Source organism: Phalangium opilio, unplaced genomic scaffold, assembly GCF_054372755.1.
Source record: "Phalangium opilio isolate 3A_F unplaced genomic scaffold, DU_Popi_V2 ptg000032l_1, whole genome shotgun sequence".
Classification (NCBI taxonomy): Eukaryota; Metazoa; Arthropoda; class Arachnida; order Opiliones; family Phalangiidae; genus Phalangium; species Phalangium opilio.
Window position 1 is genome coordinate 3,388,247 of NW_028324159.1, and position 20,474 is coordinate 3,408,720.

The following is a 20,474-nucleotide window of genomic DNA, read 5'->3' on the forward strand; positions in this document are numbered from 1 at the left end:
ACTGGACGTTTTGACCAATAAAAGTTTTGATAGCTTGATTTTGATGATGGAACACTATTTTTGCACACTCCAGTAGACAATGTCCTATAAATTATACAATCAACGGGGGATCACTGGACACATGTCCTATAAGATTTTTTTCTTATTTCCGGCCCGGCTCCCACCCCCCTACCTTTCAATTGCCAACAGCTACGAGCACAACCGACTCGATCACAGATTAAGCGTGATGTAGTGGGCTTTGGCATAAAAAATATTATGCCAATTGACGAGAGGTTCAGGCTCACGTCATAAATTGAGGCTTAAGCCCAATTTCGACGCTGATTCCGGGCCATGCACACCCGAAGGTTCGCAAACGAAAGTCCAAGACTTTTTAAGCTCTAACAGACCACTCGGTTGACCATAGCCAACTCGATTATGGGCTTACGGCTGCAAGCAAGGTGGTGTCATTGCCTCATAGGTGTGTGGAATTTGCCATTTTGTCTTGAACTTCCTCACTGCGTCGCTGTTGTTTTGGACTTCTTCGCTGGTTTGTTCTCTATATTTTCTTCATTCTAATTGTGTTTTTTTATTTTATTTTCAGGGTTTTTTACTAAACAAACAAAAATACCTGAATTTCTTGACAATTCAGATTTCAGTGACTCTATGGATAGTCTACCAAAGGTATCCATTAAAATGCCAAAACGTCTTGGACCCAGTGATAAGCTGGGTACCAATAACACCATGGATGGTCTAGCAAAGCTAACCTCTACAGAAAACGTTGAGCCATCAGTCTCAAAAGCTCAAGGGCCCATTGAGAAAAGGGGTATCTCTAATGGTATCAAAACCCTGGAAATGGATGAAAGCTTGGGTGAAGCAAGTGATTCTGGATCTTCATCAGATGAACAAATATCAAACTTTCACTGTACCTCTAAGGCTATAAAAGTATTCTTGAGAAAGTTCCTTTTCGTTGCAATACTACGAAGTGTTTACTTAAAAAGAAAGTAAAGATTTTACTAAAATCTACTTTAAAAGGTAAATTAGATGGGCCAGTTTACACTACACCCTTTCCAAAAAGCATTCAACCTAAAAGTGGGAAAGTATTTGCGTTTCGTGTGCCGATAGAACAATTTACAGATGCAATAAATTCAGACCGAATTTTTTGGAGAAATGGAGGACAAAATAAAACAATAAGGCTGTTATAAAAAATATTTCTATCTAAGAACCGGCAAACGGCACGAAATGGACTCTTGAGTTTTCAAAAACGGTTTTTTTACTAAAAAATAATAAAGAATGAAACGTAATGTCTATTCTTGTTCAATATTTGGGCAATGAGAATCTCGTGGAACGTCGTTGCCATGGTAACTCTCATAAATCGAACGAATGTATGCCCCAACCATGCCTTCAGTGAGGAAAAATATTAAAAGCAAAGGAAAACCTATGATGAAGTTTTAGATGAAACAGAAAAAAATTTCAAAGCCAAAACATTATCCAATCAAGAAGTTAAGGTTTCTCACCAAGATGTTGAAGACATTGGAGCTAGAAACTTAAAGCAGGCCCAAAATTTCAAGTACAACGTCGAATGCGAGAGAAAAATATCAGATGATCCTTATTACAATTTAATTGAACTAGCAAACGGACTATTTCATGGAACGATATTGAAAATTGTTTACAGTAATTTTAACGTAATTTTGACCATTCCAGAAATGTTAGAGCTCTCGAAACGCTTGTTAAGAGCAGCAGCTGATGATCCAAACTTGGAACAGGTAATATCCTATTACACAACTTTTAAAGTGGGAAATTTTTATGTTACCTTCTTAGCGATGAAAAACACCGAAATTGTTGGAAACCCTTTAATTTTTGTCTTTGCAATGGTACATGATCGAAAATTCATCGCAACGCACAGTCATTTTTTCCAAAAATGTGTAGCACCTTTATTGGAGCTGGGTCAATATGGTAAAAGTGTTCCAATTATTTGTGACAGTGAAGCTGGGTTGATACCAGACATTTCAAGAAGTTGTGAAATTGGCCGAAAAAACCTTCTCTTCTGCCATAACCATATAAAGAGAAATATTACCGATTGGCTGTCTAAGACGAAAGACCAGTGCAGAAGATAAAAAGGTGTACTCAAGAGTTTATAAATGACTTGATAAATTGTGAGACAGTAGAAGAATTCGATGAATTATATGAAACATATAATTCAGAAAAATTTCTACCTCAATTGTAATGCCATGCAACCATAGGGACTCCAAATGAAAGCTTAATAGATATGCCTGTGTTAGAGCAACCGACGATTTTTGGGTCTGGACATGTTTACCTTTATAACATTATAGACAAGCTTAAGAAGTCTGGTGTTCAAGAAGCTGACACACAAATCATATCAAGCAGTTCCTCAGATTTGGCAAGTTCCGGCTCTTCCTCGAAATGCGAAAAATCCCATGCTATGGAAATGCTATTGAAAAACGAAAATGTTGAAACGTTAGTAAATGAAGAAGAGCCAATCATTGACCACGGGCGAGCTTTCCTTCATAACATTATTGACAAGCTTAAGAAGTCTGGTGTCCAAGAAGCTGACTCAGAAATCATATCAAGCATTTCCGCAAATTTGGCAAGTTCCGGCTCTTCCTTGAATTGCGCTAACTATGACGGTAGTGAAATACCTTTAGATTACGAAAATTCTGCCAAGTTCGTTAGATATGATGATTTTTATGAAAATGAGCAAACAAAAACTCTGAAGCTGAACGAACCAGTTAGTGGTTTCCTAAAACATAATTGTATGGCTAATTTGGTGAAAGCCCATCATGCTGGGAATCAGGTATTGGTTATTGAAAGTGGAATATTTGTAACTTGCAACAAAGCCTTACATGGTTTGGTTTCAAAAATTGGCTCCAGTCAAGGTTACTATAAGCAAGCATTCCAATATTTAGAGCATAATGAAGCCGCCAAAAAAGATGTTCTGGCTGTTCTGTTTCTCTTAGATGTTACAAACACGTCGGGAAGGCAGTGGTTTTTAGGGCTCATTAAATTAGGAGAAAAGAAAATTTGCGTCTTAGATGGCCTACACACAGACCCAAACCAGCTAATTAAACACATGAAAACGCTATTAACCTTTGTTATTCCTACATTGCACATTGCTAAATTAAGTTTCAGTCGTGATGAATGGGTTTTTGATATTACCGTGGATTATCCTTCTCAACAGACGAGTACAACGACTGTGGTCTCTACATTTTGTATTATTTTGTTTCTTTTTTGAAAGCTCAGAAATGTGAAGTGCCGTCATCCTCTTTGATTGGCAGAAAATGGGCATTTCATGTGAACTCGTTAATGTTTCATGAAATTAAAAATAAAATTCCTAGAAATGAGGCGAAAGTGGACATTTCGATTCCACATCGACATGTCTGCGGCTATGGAGTACATTAAAATGCAATAGAGTCGAAGCAGAAAATGAAGTGAGTACGTGGTTTCTAAAGTACCACAAGGCTCTCGAAGTTGGAGACGCAAGCTGGATGGCGCGCTTAATTTCCCCCCTTGCTTTGCTGCTCAGCCTTACCTTTCGCTTGCGCGACCGCCAGCTTGGGTCCTCAACAGTGCGTTGTATCACACCTCCTCGGTGGTGAGAGCTGGGCAACCACTGCGTTTTGTGGGCTGAGCTGATACGCGCCCTTCCCAAGCCAAGGTGTGCAGGTATCGTGCTGAGGGCTGTGTGGTACCGGGGAAGTTAATCTACGGTATCTCGAACGATCCCCTCGGGGCACCAGGCGAAACCCCGTTGTAACTAGCCTTCCACCCGGGTTGAGGACTACCGGGTGGCGACCTTTTATTTGCCTCATTACTCGTGGGATCTCTATGGATTCTTTAAAAACAAAAACCAAAACAAAACCTGGGCATGGAGCCGGTTCTACCGGTACCCAGCCTTCTCTCAGGGAAGGAGGCAACTCCCAACCTGCTTCTGGGCGAGATGCTGCCTCTGGCAGCAGCCACCCGCAATCGGCGGAAGGCCAAAAGTCGCCTCCTGCTCCTCAATCGGGTTCCACCAGGTTGAGTGAAGCAAATAGGAGGCGCAGGGCCAACCGCCGAAGAAAACAACCCCAAAAAGGTGGCCAGAACTCTGCACTGGGTGCAGGAGATACGGGCCGAGATGTGACTCCTGTACCTTCGGGTGCTGGGAGAAACGTCCCGGGTACGGACTCTACGCCTGGTGCAAGAGAAGCTACCACCCTTTCTGGCAAGAGAGCTAGGACAGAGGACCCTGATCCCTCGCCTAGCTTACAAGCTGCGGCGTCAAAGAAGACCAAGTCTTACTGCGACGTCGCCAGTATTGTCAAGATGGCCATCGTTAAAGATGGCTATCCGACTAATGCGGTCACGGAGGAGGACGTCGTTCCTATCCAGGCCGCTATACTTGACGCATTGGACGCTGAGCTTTCTTCGGGAAGCTCGCTGCCACGTCCTCTCAATTTCCACATCATGGCTGGGGCCATGATCTATTCATGTGGGGATTCTGCGACCAGTGAATGGCTCGTGAAGGTGCTACACCATAATGAGCGTGCCATAGGGGGAACACGGCTTTCAGTGATGAAGGCCAGTGAACTCCCGAAGCCGTTCAAGGTGTCCTTCCGGACCAAGGACCGTCGCACCACTGATCCGGCGGCTCTTCTCCGGCGATTGAAGGCCTACAATGGAAGGTTTCTGACCGACTGTTGGCGGTGCCTGAAGTCGTTCGATGAGAAGAGCACCAGACGCTGGATCTTCCTAATTGATGGCTCCTCCATGGAGGCCATCAAGGAAGCCGGCTTCGAGGGTCTTACTGGTGTAGATGTCGGGACATTTAAAGTCCTGAATGCGCCAAAGGACCCTCTCCAGAATGCCTCTGAGGCTTCTGAAGAAGAGGGTAATACTGCAGCCAGCGTGAGTGGGGAGCTGGCAGCAAATATTGCTAGTATTAATTTAGAGCCATCCCTTCCAGATAGCTCAGACATTGACCTCGGGACAGAGTCCGACTTCTTGAAGGACTCTGATACCGAGAGGACCTGCGCTCCTGTTACTGGGATGGAGCTGGGGGCCGAGGGTGCTGCTGGTGGTGGCGAAGGAGATACCGGTCCTGGATCGGGACTCCACGCTACCGCCAAGCGGTAGCCGGGGCCGCCTCTCTCCCTAAGTCATGAGCATCAAGGTGATCCAGATCAACCTGCATCACTGCAAAGCAGCCTCGGCAGTTCTCTGCCGGAGGTTTGCCTTAGAGGGCCTGGATGTGGCCCTCATTCAGGAACCTTGGATTCATAATGGCAAAATCCTTGGTTTAAAGAATGCAGGTAATATCTCTTATGACTTTACCTCACCCAACCCCAGGGCGTGTGTTCTGACCAGGAAGGGTCTTGACATCCTTCCGCTTCCGAACTACCTCACTAGGGATACTGCTGTGATTAAGGTAATGCCCTCCTCTTCTGGAGAGGCAACTGGCCTTATCATGGCGTCTGCTTACTTTCCCCATGATGCCACTGGCTCCCCTCCACCACAGGAGGTTGTCACTCTTGTCGACCGCTGTGAGAGGCAGGGGGACAGGCTCATTCTGGGTTGCGATGCCAATGCCCACCATGTCACGTGGGGCAGTAGTGACTGCAACAGACGTGGTGATGAACTGCTAGAATATCTGGTCGGTACGAACCTGCATATTCTCAACAGGCACAATGAGCCAACCTTCGTTACTTCTAACAGAAAGGAGGTCATTGATGTCACCCTGGCCACAGGCAATATCAGTCTGTCGGTTTCTAACTGGCATGTGTCTAATGAACCGTCTCTTTCGGATCATAGGCACATCTGCTTCTCGGTCGCGGTCAAGTCAACTTCGGTTAAGACGGAACTGCGTAATCCCCGTCGGACCGACTGGTCCGGCTACAGGGAGGAACTTTGCATCCTACTCAGAGGTAATGCTCCAAAGCTTTCCTCGGTGCTGGAATTTGATTTGGCAGTTGATCTCATGCAACAAGCCATTATCAATTCCTACCACCACAACTGTCCGGCGAAGCCTGCCAGCCGGCCGAGGCTCGTTCCTTGGTGGAATACGGAACTTGGCAAGCTTCGCAAGCTCACTCGTAAACTCTTTAATAGGGCTAGGAGGACTGGGGACTGGACTATTTATAGACAGACCCTTAACAAGTATAATAAAGCCATCCGGGAGGCCAAAAGGAACTCCTGGAGGGACTTCTGCGGTAGCATCTCTGATGCCCCCGCTACTGCCAAGATCATGAGGATCCTGGCTCACGATAACACTCACCAGCTCAGCACCATTAAGGTGGCAGAAGGTGAGTTTACCAAGTCAGGGACTGACACCCTTAAGCATATGCTTAAGGTACACTTTCCGGACTCCGAGGCTTTTGACCCCACAAGCACCGACACTCCCCCCGTGCACTTTCGAAGAGCACACAGGGCGGACTGGGGCATCGCCAATAAGATAGTTACATACTCTAGACTTAAGTGGGCTGTAAATTCGTTTCAGCCCTATAAGTCCCCTGGCCCAGATGGCGTCTTTCCCGCCCTCCTTCAGGAAGGCATAGACGCCATTGGCCCCTATCTGTGCAGGATATTTAGAGCCTGCATTGCTCTGGCTTATATTCCAGATATCTGGAAGCGCTCGAAGGTTATCTTTATTCCCAAACCTGGGAAGACGAGCTATCTTGAGGCTAAGGCATTTAGACCTATCTGTCTTACCTCTTTCTTCCTAAAGACTTTAGAGAAATTGGTGGACAGGTATTTGCGGGATGGTGTTCTTTCCCACACACCCCTGTCCACTTTTCAGTTTGCCTATCAGAAAGGCAAATCTACAGAGACGGCGCTCCATGGCATCTTGAACTGCCTTGACAGGGCCATCGAGTTCAAGGAGATGTCTTTGGCCATCTTCCTTGATATTGAGGGGGCCTTTGATAGGGTCTCTAGTGAAGTTATCCTTCGCGCTGCGGAGCGGTTTGGTATTGACGACACTTTGTGTCGTTGGATAAAATCCATGCTCACGTACCGTAGGGTGACGGCGTCTCTTCTCGGGGAGTCCTTGGAGATCTCCACCGACCGTGGCTGTCCTCAGGGAGGGGTTCTTTCCCCTCTTCTTTGGTGCCTGGTGGTGGATGAGCTGCTGGGCCGACTCGGGGAGGGGGGGTGTCACTGCTTTGGCTATGCGGATGACATCGCAGTGATTGTTACAGGGAGGTTCCCTGCAACTATCGCTGCACTGATGAAATCTGTCTTACATGATGTTGAGGAATGGTGTAGGGAAGTTAACCTCACCGTCAATCCCAATAAGACTGTCCTTATACCGTTTACCCGGAAAAGGACTAATGACCTCTTCAATGATATTTCCTTCTTTGGACAGGTTTTAAAGAAGTCCTCCGAGGTCAAGTACCTTGGCGTGACCCTTGATGCCAAGCTTACTTTTAAATCCCATCTTGATCTGAGCATCAAGAAAGCCAAAATTCTATTTTGGCGTTTAAGGAGTTCAGTCAGCAAGTCCTGGGGTTTAAGCCCTAGCGCTGTAAACTGGATTTATACTAGGATCATCAGGCCAGTGGTCTCCTATGGAGCCCTTGTCTGGTGGCCCAGGGTTCGCCTTAAGACAGCCCAAGATGAACTACGCAAGCTTCAAAGGCTGGCGTGCATCGGTATCACGGGGTCCATGAGGACAGCCCCCACAGCCTCTCTGGAAATCCTTCTCAATATGCTTCCCCTTCACCTCTTTATTGAGGAAGAAGCTATTATGGGAGCCTGTAGGCTCAACAACCTCGGCTGGTGGAAGCCCAAGCACTGGGACTTCAGTCACACCAAGCTTTTCAGTGAGTACAGCAGTACTGAGCCATCACTTGTGATGGTCTCAGATAAGTCTGTTATATCACACCACTTCGACAAGCCCTTCAGCGTGCACTTTCCCAGTCGAGCTGTTTGGGAGACCACCCCAGTCCTTGGAACTGGGGGGGAGTCCGTCTGGTTCACGGACGGCTCTAAAACGGACTCTGGAGTTGGTGCCGGGGTCTACTGCTTGACCAAGAAGTTTGGTTTTTACGAGAGCCTTGGCAACTTTGCCAGCGTTTTTCAGGCGGAAATCATGGCCATTTGTTTATGTGTGGATTTCTGCAACAAGAAAAACTACCGCGGACGGACGATTCAGATTTATTCGGATAGTCAGGCCGCTCTCAAGGCGCTAAATCAGTGCCTTGTCGATTCTAGACTGGTGCTCAGCTGCCTGGATCTGCTGAGTTCTTTGGCTGCCCGCAACAAGGTTCAATTGCTGTGGGTGCCAGGGCACTGCGGATACCTGGGCAATGAGAGGGCTGATATGTATGCCAAAAGGGGGGCTGAGGCGAAGTTCTTCGGACCTGAGCCTGCGGTTCCCATCCCCCATGGCATCATTCGCCATAGGATTCACTGCCGGATGTCTGCACTTCAACTGCAACTCTGGCTAGACATGGATGGGCAGAGACAAGCCAAGGAGTTTGTCCCGGGTCCTTCTATTACTAGGGCAAAGGAACTGCTTGCCCTTACCAAAAGCAAAATTAGGCTGGTCACCAGTCTCCTCACTGGACACTGCCGGCTGAATAGACACCTGCACCTACTGGGCATCGTTGATGACCCACTCTGTAGGTTCTGCCGGGAGGAAGAGGAAACCTCCTCCCATATCCTATGTTGCTGCGACTATCTCGCGGCCATGAGGTTTGAGCATTTCGATATGCATACTATGGAACCTCACCAGTTCTCTACTGTCTCGGTCAATCGGATTCTCCGATTCATCGAGGCGACAGGACTCTTCGCAGTCTAACCAGTTCGGGGCGCACAATATACCCTTGGTATCGGTGCTCGACGCGGCGACGCGTCACCCCCTTCAACAATAACAATAACAATAACAAAGTACCACAAAAAGGGCGTCACGAAATGTGATGCTGATTTTTGTCCTGGGTTTGTTAAAACAAATCATAACGTCATGTGCGTTAGTTGCAGAAGATGGTTACATGACCTATGTGATAATTTACCAAACTACAAAAGTGAAACGTACTATCGCTGTTTCAAATGCAATCAATAGAAATATATTTGTTTCCATGTATTCAAAGTCGACCGAGGCTACTTCGTTAAAATCATTGTAAATATGTTATTTCTTTTACAGACCAACTTACTATCTTCAAAGAAACCTTAAATTACAATCTTCAGATTTGGTATAAGGTCCATTTAAAGCAAATGTTGGCACCTTTGGCGTAAGTATCCTTACTATTATTTCTACAAACTGATTTCACCTTGGCTGACGCAGGAACCAATGAGAACTCGTCCAATTGGAAAAATAAATAGGAGTTACATTTTTCTTAAACCAACTGGCCGCAACGTTTACTAACCTACATGCCTATAACCCTAGTGTTCCGATCGCAATTGAAACCAACCATACCTGTTAAACAAAATATTTAAAGTTCCATGTAACAGGCTGCCCTTTCAAAGGAACTTCTAAATATAACTACTTTGAGCGAAAAGTAGACATGAATATTACTGCTCGTGTCCCAATAAAATTTGTCAAATGGTAAAATAAAATTCCAAATAACAAATTTTTAAATTTAATAAAAAAAATTACCACCTTTTTTCACTGAACCACACGAAACGGTAAAAGCTTTTTTTTATTAATTTGTTTTATTGGGGAGAGGGGGGTAAAAGGTATCTTCTTTTTTTAACTGCACTTTAATATTATAATCTTATGTACTTTTTTCCTTTAAAAAGTTTAGATTTTCATATAAATTGTTGCACTAATCCGTGGCTGTGACTTCAAATTCTTAACTCATTAAGTTTGGTCATTGACATCATTATGCTAAGCAACTTTGTTGAAAAAGGTGTAGACGAGAACTGGCGTGATAGTAAAGAGTAAAATAGCTATATTTAAGAAATAATTATGTAACGGTCGACTATATAAAATATTTCTTATTGTGATAGGTATGCATTTGTAATTAAAACTGTCATAGCAACCTTTAACTATCAAAACATTTTTCTGTTAACATAATATTTTATAGCGCAAAAATTAAAGACATTAAAAACGAGTGAAGAAATATTTGCGCGGATGCTTAGAAGTAAATAAAACAACACCGAGTTTAAAGATCAAGAAAATGTCTTGTGCCACGTTTGTAACACGCGAAACGCGCTACAATTAACTTTTTAAAAATGACAAGTTGAATAACTTACATGAAGACAGTGCACTGTGCAAGTACAAGAAGATAAAGTAATGTTAACTACGACATATGTAGTAATAATTGTCAAGTGTATCGCAATTACGCAGAAATTATGTGATCAACAATGCACTTATGGTAGTAGTGCATCATTCGTAAACTTGCCTCACCTCTGTAAAACAGAGCAACATAAACCAGTGGAGTGCATAACTACGACCATCCTAGTTTCGGTTTTAGAATGAAACGCAATGAGTGTTAATTAATGAAATCTTGTCGGTGCATTTAAAGTTACATACATATGAGATTCGTCGATTATCGAAAACTGTATTTTCTAAAGCTTATGGATCACTTGAAGCCAAAACAATTATACATAACTTTTTGGGTTAATTGAGAATATAACTTCAATATTTTTGTAATGTTATGGCGGTGTTTAATTCATTATGAAATGCAACATTTATATATTGAAAATATTTGAATTAAACTTCATTGTGTAACATTTGTTGAAAATAAAAGCTATTTACCATGTAAATTTTTCATGGATTTATTTTATATCATTTCCGTAACAAAAAAAAATAGGCGTATTTCCGCAAAATCGATTTCTTGATTTTTTTTAAATTAAATCCTATGCAAATGGTATATAATATTTATAAATAATTTTTAATTAATTTTAGAAACTAATTAGTACCAGTTTCATGGAGAAAAAGTCATTTCTGAAGAATTTTTCAAAGTATCTGCAAAATCGATTTCTTTATTTTTTTCCATTAAATCCTATGAAAATGGTATGTAATATTTATAAACAATTGTTAATTAATTTTAGACACTAATTAGTACGACGAAGATCACCCTTGCGCCTCACGAGTAGATGCTAGTTATCGCGAAAAATGTAACTTAAAACGGTTAACATAAGTAGCGCAAGCACACAATTAGCTCTAACAACAATTATACTCCATCCCATTCTACACTTGAAAAAAGCAATACTTTGCTGTGTGCCAAAAAATTTTATCTTGTTGTCTTCAGATTCAGAAGCTCAAAGTGGGAAAAAATTTAAAGTGAAGAGAATCTATGGTAAGTTGTACCCGCTTTGAGGATTCCGTTATATATAGAAATGAGAAAATGTGTTTGTTGTACTTTATATTTCAACAAATAACAACCAAATGTTTTTAAGATTCCATCATGCCTAATGGTGAAAGCCAAGAATTTTCGGTAAAAATGGAAAACCAAAGTAAGCAAAGTGTTCTATCGGTGACTTGTCTAGGGGTGGTTTTTAAAATTTTATAATTTTTGTAAGATTTGATTCCAAGCATTTGGGGTTTCGAGGCTGTGGGAGATGGAGTTGCGCTAGAGTTCCTAAAACCCGAAGGATACTACGAATTTACTATTATATATTGTATAATTTATCATGTGATTAAGCTTTTCTTTATTATTATTTAACATCTGTCAAGGGATGGCAGAAAATAATTGGGCATACAAGATCACACTCGCAAATAAAAAGTCTTGCGGATTATTTTGAGAAGAACATTTCATTAACTGAACATACAAGCTTCATAATTTCTGTAGGAAATTTTGAACTACAAAGTATCATTTTATTTTGTTTCTATTTGTTAATTCCCCATAAGAACGTTGAACCTCACACTGCACTGGTTTCTGTTTAAATTTTTGCTCTCTCGATCTGAAAGTAGAAAAAACTAAGCAAACATATATATGTGAACTCAACGTAATTTTTTAGAAAACGAAATTAAACGAGTAAATTACCAATTGAAATTTTAGGAAGTAAGTAACTTGTGATTATTCATTTCCAGTTTATTTAACTACTTTTAATTGTGAGCAAAGTATACGTAGCTTAGGTGCTTTACAGCAAGCAAAATAAGGGGAAATCTCTGTAATCCTGGACTGCAAGTAAAATATGCTAATTATTGTGGTCTCTGGCAGCTTAGTACGCTTTGATTTACTACTGGTGAAACATTTTGTCGAGTTATTGTTAAATTACCATTCAAACATTTCGGTATGTTGTCAATTGGTAATTTATATAGCTGTGCTGTGCCTACGGTTCGAAAACGAAACAGTTCTGGTCAATTGTTGAATGAGTTCAAATTTATTTCAGCTAAGAAAAACTAACAACGACAAACATTTCGCTAATTAAAAATATACACTGTGAAGTTACTAGAGTTATTAAACGGGAAAGAAGTTTTTTAACTCCTCTTGAAACACTGGTATCAAAAGTTGAAGAATTCGTTAGTTTCGTTAAAGGGCACATGGTTGGCGAGAAAGGTGTGTTTTCAAGAGTGGAAAAATATTTTTTGTTGAAGTTTTAATATAATATATATATAAGTATAAAATAAATTATTTTGTATAGATTTCAACGTAATTCACTTAAAAGGAACGCTGGTAGACGGGTATGTTTGATAATTAAATCCGTCTATATGACGTAATTACGTCAGACTCAATTAAGGGCCGGCTCACATGCCCTGGTGACCGGTTTTTAGACCATGTTCGGATCCCTATTCCCTAATACTTAGTATTCGCGCAGGCCCTTCAATTAATAATTTAGAATTAAATAGAAATAATGTCATGGTTTTTAATATGGTATAGGAGAGGCATCCCAATTTATCATTTGATAAAAGAGGAAATAAGAAAAATACTCATTCTGAAGACGGGTGGTAAAATAAAGAGGGGTAAAGAGTACTATGAAGCTGCGCAGTATTTAGAAACATCAAAATGGATGGATAGGCTTCTACCACCCAAAAATAAAATTAGAAACCATGAAGAAGAAACAATAGTTGTGGGGGAAAAAGCATCAGAAGACAAAACATTAAACGAGGAAAAGAGAAAAACGATAAAGCGATGGATGATGAAGAAGAATCTATTACAGATTCTCATTACGATGACCATGACGACAAGGAGTTTGAAGAAAATTATCTAGTTTGTAAAATTTAAATGATTAAAGAAATGATAATAATTATTCTTAAAAAACTTTCTGCCGTTTTATACAGAGATATCATAAATTGAACAACAGGTTCAGCCACTACCTGTCTTAAAGGCAAAGACGATAAAGAAAAGAAAATGTAAGCGTAAAATTTCTTTTATATTATTTCATTGTGAAAAAAATGTTTCTTAATTCGTTAAGTAATTTCTTTTGAACGAGATGTATTTTTTGACTTCTACTTATATTAAAAAAATTAAAAACATTTTTTTGGAAGAGAGGGAAGAAAAAAACAGTTCAATTGAAATGAATAGGAAAAAAATTAAGTGAAAGCAATACATTTTTTTGGAATTTAAAGGGAACAACTATTTTTTTGAATTTAAAGGAAAAAAAAATTCTTGCAATTTGAAGGAAAAAAAAGTTTTTTTGGAATTGAAAGGGAAAAAAATATATTTCAAGTAATTTAATAGAACGGAAAAAAAATCAAGTGAAAAAGGCAATTATTTTTAGCGAGGAAAACAATTTGGCAAAGAAAACTGCCATAAAAAGTATTTGTGATAACGAAATACCTGGTGCGGCTAAAGAATTTTTTAAGAAAAAGAAATTTCTTTGAGGTGATATCTATTCCTTATTATAAAAAATAGCGGGTAAACAATATTTTATTATTTCCCTTGTACATGAATAATAATTAAACAGCATTACGAAAAATGTATATTGTGTTAAATATTTAAATTACTTAAACTCTTGAAATAATTATTGTTGTAGTATAACCTTCAAATTTAAAAATGGTTTGTTCATAAAGGAAATTTTTAGGGGAGGTCACTAGGTCATTATATCAAAATGGTAATAATTAGTAATACAATTTAGTTAATTTTAGACACTAATTAGTACCATTTTCATGTAGAAAAACTAATTTCTGAAGAATTTTTCAAAGTATCTGCAAAACCGATTTCTTGATTTTTTTCCATTAAATCCTATGAAAATGGTATGTAATATTTATAAAGAATTGTTAATTAATTTTAGACACTAATTAGTACCATTTTCATGGAAGAAAACTCATTTCTGGAGAATTTTTCAAAGTATCTGCAAAATCTATTTCTTGTTTATTTTCCCATTAAGTCCTATGAAAATGGTAAATAATAATTATAAATAATTGTTAATAAATTTTAGACACTAATTAGTACCATTTTCATGGAGAAAAACTCATTTCGGGAGAATTTTTAAAAGTATCTTTAAATCCAAAAGAAGCCCAGCGTATATGTAATCTTTTGGGCCCATCCCCGTAAACCAAATCGCGGAACCTTGTTGGTTATAGCTCTGCTGTTCCCTGTTTTCCAAAAGGCAACACAATCTTCCAAGAGGCAACGCTATCTTGCAAGTGGCAAAAATAAAGGTACAGTTCTTTGTCTATGAAAATTTAAAAATATGTTAATGGTATAATTCATGGAGTTAAGGTAATTAAGTTTAGAATTTATACAATTTGTAATTTTGGTTTATTTCAAACTTTCTAAAATATAACTCTACAACTTACCTTCTGTTTGAAGTGTGTTCCCGGTTTTCGCGTAGACGAGAAACCTAAACGCATCCCAAATATTTTTAATCGCTTCAGCTGTCATCTATGTCACAAAATATGTTATTTTAAATGCATTCATAGCTAAGTGTGTATAAGTAAGACACATAATTAGGAGGGATTAAGTAAGTGAGAACGCATAAGTAAGTAAGCATAAGTAAATGTGCTGAAGTAAATAAGAATACATAATTAAGTGTACAAAAGTAAATAGTAGTATGGTCAAAAAGTCAATTGAAAACCTTACCCCGCATTCTTTATGCTTGCAAACAAAGTCCCTGATTCCTTCTTTATTCTTTAGAAGATCCATTGTTAGCGTTTCTTTTCCTTCTATATCTGCTAAGAATTTAAATAGCTTGGCCATGTGCCGCAAATGGTTTCGGCGGGACTTTAAAGTAAGTGAAGACACATTTAATTCATCAAAACCTCGCCAAGGGTAAATGTATTAGTTAGTATAGGGCGCTGTGGCAGGGGGACTTGCCACCACCATTCTATGTATTGTAATGGTACCACAACACAAGCCATGGGCTTAGCGTTGGATTTCCACCTTAGTTTTCACCAAAAATTTACCAATTTGTGTTAAAAACAATTTCAATTTCCCTTACTTTCACTACAGTTGTTTTCGTCGTTTAGCAAGCAAGATGAAAATTTTTGGAGTATGACCTCGTCGTCAGGAAATCTCTTGTATAGTCCCGCACTTTGGAGAGCTGCTTTAACTCCAGTTAACCATTCCACTTGTAATTTCTCAGATGTTGGGGCAAGATCTCTTGCGTCAGATCCTTCGATCTGCTGATTCCTTGTGGCAGGCTCTTTTTTTGCTTCAGAACCCTGGAGCGGTTGAGGCGTGGCGGTTTCTTCTCTTTCATCAGAACCCTGGAGCTGTTGTAGCGGGGCGGTTCAAAACCATCTCTTGCTTCAAAACCATGTCTCTTTAGACGTTGTGGCAGGCTCTTCTCTTTCGGAATTTTTCACTTTTTTCGAAATTCTGGGAGCATCATCCGTTTCTGAATCTACATTTAATGGCAATGTTCATTTCTGAACATCGAGAAATGATTTTTATTATTTTTCTACTTACCACTGGAATATATATACATGGCCCTTTTTTGCCGGTTCTATTAATCAAGATTGAAGTCCTCGGTAAACGATTCATCCACTTCTTCAATGAAAGAATTCGTTTCACCGTTGTTGGTTTGCTGTTTATTTTCCAATCCTTCAAAATTAGAGAAAATAACATAATTTATTATAAAAATATTGAAACTACCAAACGCATCATTGCAGTTAAGATACTTGTCTTACGTTAAGATATTATTCATATAATTAGAGCAATTTAATGAAATCTTACCGTTTGCTTCTGCCGATTCAAAAACTGTAATACCCAATTTCAATAGCAAAGTTTTCACATCTAAATAAATGTGGAAACAATTAAAAATGTTGTCTAGGCAAATTTAATTATAATATTTACCATCAAGTTTAATGGTTGCGGATTCCATATTCTGCTTCCCCTGGATTTTTGCACAATCCTTTGTGGAAATTCTTTCTTGGACTCTTTTCGTATTTTCGGCAGAAAGGATTTTTCGGGTCTTTTTATTTAAATCATGGATTTCTTCTTTGCTTAAATCCTTATGATTGCGTTGCAAATGACGTGGTAGAAAACCTTTGGCGTTTTCGTTGCATATTGGACAAACAATTTGAGCACGATTATGCACAAAATTTTTTCCTTTAAAAATATCAAGAAAGGATAAGTAACATTTAAAACTACGACAAACTAATATCCATTTAAGAATAAAAAAGGGTACATAAATAATATTACCTTTGCTCGCCATAGTGAGAATTTGGAAGCACGAAAAAACTAAAAACATGGCCCGTCAGGTTTCCAATATCTTTTAATTCTACTTTTAAACGTTAGATCAATCTATAAACATACATTTTGGAATTTGAATGGGCATTTTCCTCTAAAGTTACCCTATAATATACGTCGGACCCTTCCATCTCTTAGCTCAGAGTAATCCCCCTACCAAGCGCGTACATTTTCCCCTCTTACAAAAGCGCGCCCAGAGGAATGGATACACAGTTTACACCCCCTCTCTACCGCCACTAGGCATAAATGTTATTTATATAAGTGTATTGCAGCAAATTTACAAGACGTGAGTGCGTTGCAACAAATTTACAAGACGTGAGTGCATTGCAACAAATTTACAAGACGTGAGTGCATTGCAACAAATTTACAAGACGTGACTGCATTGCAACAAATTTACAAGACGTGAGTGCATTGCAAAAAATTTACAAGGCGTGAGTGCATTGCAACAAATTTACAAGACGTGAGTGCATTGCAACAAATTTACAAGACGTGTATGAATTCAAACAAAGGTTTCCTAAGAAATCATTAAAATTACAAACATATTTACAAATAAAGCATTAAATTTTTACCAATTATTACAAATACGAAGATCATAAAAGTATGTACACATTTACAAAAATCTATTTATATTTACAAGCACCTGATATTCCCTCTTTAATTCCCTCCCCTCCTCCTCAGGCAACTCTTTCAATTACCCCGGGAAATCTTACCGGTTGGAACCCTCGGTATTTCCCATCAGGGCTAGGAAATGATTGACGAATACGCCCCACACAACAGGCTGGCAAAACCATGCTGTTTCCAAGGCCTAAGAACCCAAAGAGGGATAGACATAGATTCGCGTAAGCTAGAAATCTCAGGTTTGCGTTATATATGTCTAAATTCCTCTCTAGAATTGACTCGCCACTGAGGCCCATCGTCAATATAAGAACCATTGATTCTAAACAAAATAATTTAAATTGTGGCCTAAGGGTTACACATTGAATGGTGCCCTGGATGGTACGACAGCACTCATTCTCAAGCGCTGTTGGCATAGGCACACAGTTTCCGCAAAGGCAGTACAGTTGCCCCTGCGTGACGGGTGAGGAAGGAAGGGGACATTCCCTCATTCGTTCGGTTGTTGTCTGTGCGTCTCCGAGGCCAGGGTGGTCGTTTTCACGTAAAACTATTTCATTAAAACATTGAATATTATCAACCATTCATATTTTAGGCTTTGCAACTAAAATTGCATGAAAGAAACATGGAAGTTTGAAACTGATTTTAGTAGAAGTGTGTGCGTGTTACTTAGGGTTGGTCAATGAGCGTTTACCCTTGGTTTGGGAAGCTTATTCAAAGCAAGGAGGGTAGAATGAAGAGGGGTAGAAAGCTGAGATGGGTAGAATGAAGAGGGGTAGAAAGCTGAGGTGGGTAGAATGAAGAGGGGTAAAAAGCTGAGGTGGGTAGAATGAAGAGGGGTAAAAAGCTGAGGTTGGTAGAATGAAGAGGGGTAAAAAGCTGAGGTGGGTAGAATGAAGAGGGGTAAAAAGCTGAGGTGGAGAGTTCTCCCTTTGAGCATATACTCCCTTTGAGCATATACATGCATGCGCGCGTATCTTTCGGGAAGCCTTCATATGAGCAGTTCCCATATGAGCGGATTTCATAATAGCGGTCCTCATAACAACAGTTCTCTAAATAGCGGTTCCCGAAATGGCAGTTTACCCATTACAGCAATTACCGATACAGCGGTTCTCGTAAAAGCGGCGTACCGTTACAGCAGTTCTCTAAAGAGCGGAAAAACAGATATGCTAAAAACTATAGTTGTTTATTATGGTGTAAGCTGGCCCAGCTGGGTTATATGAACTAAAAAAAACTAGGTCAGACATGGATAATTTGGTTAGGTTAAAGTTGATTATTTCAACTAAATAGTATTAGGTCAGATTTAGTTTAGTAATATTTTGGAATTGGTGTAACCAAGGATTATTCTATATACAGATGTAATATAGCTTAAGTAATATATAAACAGCCATTTCAAATAACAATATTAAAAGAAATCTTTGGAATATCAAAATGAAAGAGACCTTTAAAGCTACAAAGTACAAAATGCATCATAATTTCGTAAAATACATCCACATATTCACTTTATATTATGGAAAAAGGGAATATTAAGGTTCTGTATGATTTCTTAACACATCAACACAAGGCTAACTGCTAACGCGACGCACTAGTACAACAATGGACGGACACACACAGACAAAAACATAAGACTGCTTTTTAACTCTTTCCGTATTAATTTTGAGTTGAGAAACAAGATTATCTTTAATATTTAAATAAATATAATTATTTTTAATTATTTTAATCTTCAATAATTAACATTAATAATAGTTAAATCGTTTAAAATAAAGTTATACCTATTATCATCTCAAACTTTGCTAATATTGACGTTTAAAGTGAAGGGTACCCCTCTTGCCCGCTTTCTTCAAATTTTGGGGTATATAAACGATTCGTTTCCATTATAATAGTAAGGAAAAAGCGCAATTGCGAAAACCTTTGGTGGCGATCCCACCTTAGGGAGGCTAAACGTTTCTCGTAACCCTAGCTGATCGCCGCGTATATCCTAAAACCAAACGATGATAATGGAGTAGAAGCCAATGAGACAGATTGGTGTCTATGTGGAATAGACGGAAGACCAGTAGATGGTGGTGTTTAGAAGCCAGAATGTACAGACTGGTGTCCAAGTGGATTGGACGAAGACCAGAAGATGGTGGTGATTAGAAGCCAGCATGTACAGACTGGTGTCCAAGTGGATTGGACGAAGACCAGAAGATGGTGGTGATTAGAAGCCAGTATGTACAGACTGTTGTCCATGTGGGATGGACGAAGATGAAAAGATGGTGGTGATTAGAAGCCAATAAGTACAGACTGGTGTCCTTGAGGGATGGACAAAGACCAGAAGATGGTGGTGTGAGAACTCGAGTAGAGTAGCCATTTCCGTGACTGTGAAAGCAGTTCGGAAATGGCGAACACGTTTGCTCCGATTTGGAAACTGTGAACGCGGTCACGTTGGTGTAACAACAGACACACAGACAGACAGACACACACACACACACACACACACACACACGATCGTTACAGAAGCTCTCCGTGACATACGTCACTCGGAGAGGTAAAAAGTTTCGATAAGATTGAGTTTATCACTTGACTGAAGGATCAGATATTGATTTTTCTTTTTGATTGAAACTTAAAGGCATGCTTAAGAAAAAACAACGTTCCATTTCCGTTTTCCGTTGAAATATCTTATTTTACTGGCAATCAATTTCAAAAATTTACTTATCTCGGCTTTTCGACCACAATTCCATTCCCCGAAAACATTTTATCATTACATTAATTACTTTTGAGAGAGGACGTGTATGGTTTGCATTTTAAAAGGTTCTTAAAGACGTAACATCCCCATTCGTGCCCGGCACGCTTCGCAGTGGAACATTTTAATTATTCTAAAACCAATGGCGGCAAATTCAATAGGGATTCTTTCCCATTTAGTAATTACTTTGTAGTTATGCTAAACAGGGCCAGTTTTTTTTGGGCTTCGTCTGCGGTTTACATGTAATATATTTCCAGTTACTAATGTCTAAAAGGTGGTCTTTTAAAAATTAGTATACTATGTTAAATGATATTATGATAACTTTGCATATTAACCAGCAATTAAATAAGAAAATAAATTGTATGCTTCGCTTCTAGCAAATAAACTATTCTTAAACAAATAGTAATTTTTATCCAATTGGGAAAATATTTCATTATCTTAAATTTTTTTTATTTCATTTTTCTTTAAAATAAACTCGAAATACCGTCACCGTCCACCAATCCATCCTCTAGGGACGGTCTAGAGTCCTACGTTGGTTGTTGGAATCTTGGTCTCTTTTGACCCCTAGACCGTCTTAGGGGTGGCGGCTGAGTTGGTGGTGGTGCCATTGATGGTACGGTGACTGCGATTTCCTGAGGTTG

General features: G+C 39.5%; 1 protein-coding gene across 1 annotated transcript; it reads left to right on the forward strand.

Moving 5' to 3' along the window:
- Window positions 1-3,463: 3,463 nt before the first annotated feature.
- Window positions 3,464-5,081, forward strand: LOC149685312 (uncharacterized). Its single transcript, XM_089870914.1, has 2 exons — window positions 3,464-4,884; window positions 4,943-5,081. The coding sequence occupies exons 1-2, from the start codon at window positions 3,823-3,825 to the stop codon at window positions 4,982-4,984; spliced, it is 1,104 nt and encodes a 367-aa protein (XP_089727040.1). The 5' UTR covers window positions 3,464-3,822; the 3' UTR covers window positions 4,985-5,081.
- Window positions 5,082-20,474: the final 15,393 nt, after the last annotated feature.

Bases quoted from the DNA above. Each gene is read 5' to 3' on its own strand.
- LOC149685312 (XM_089870914.1), top strand. From the start codon at position 3,823: ATGGATTCTTTAAAAACAAAAACCAAAACAAAACCTGGGCATGGAGCC. The intron at 4,885-4,942 runs GTGAGTGGGGAG...CATCCCTTCCAG, and splicing joins AGGGTAATACTGCAGCCAGC to ATAGCTCAGACATTGACCTC.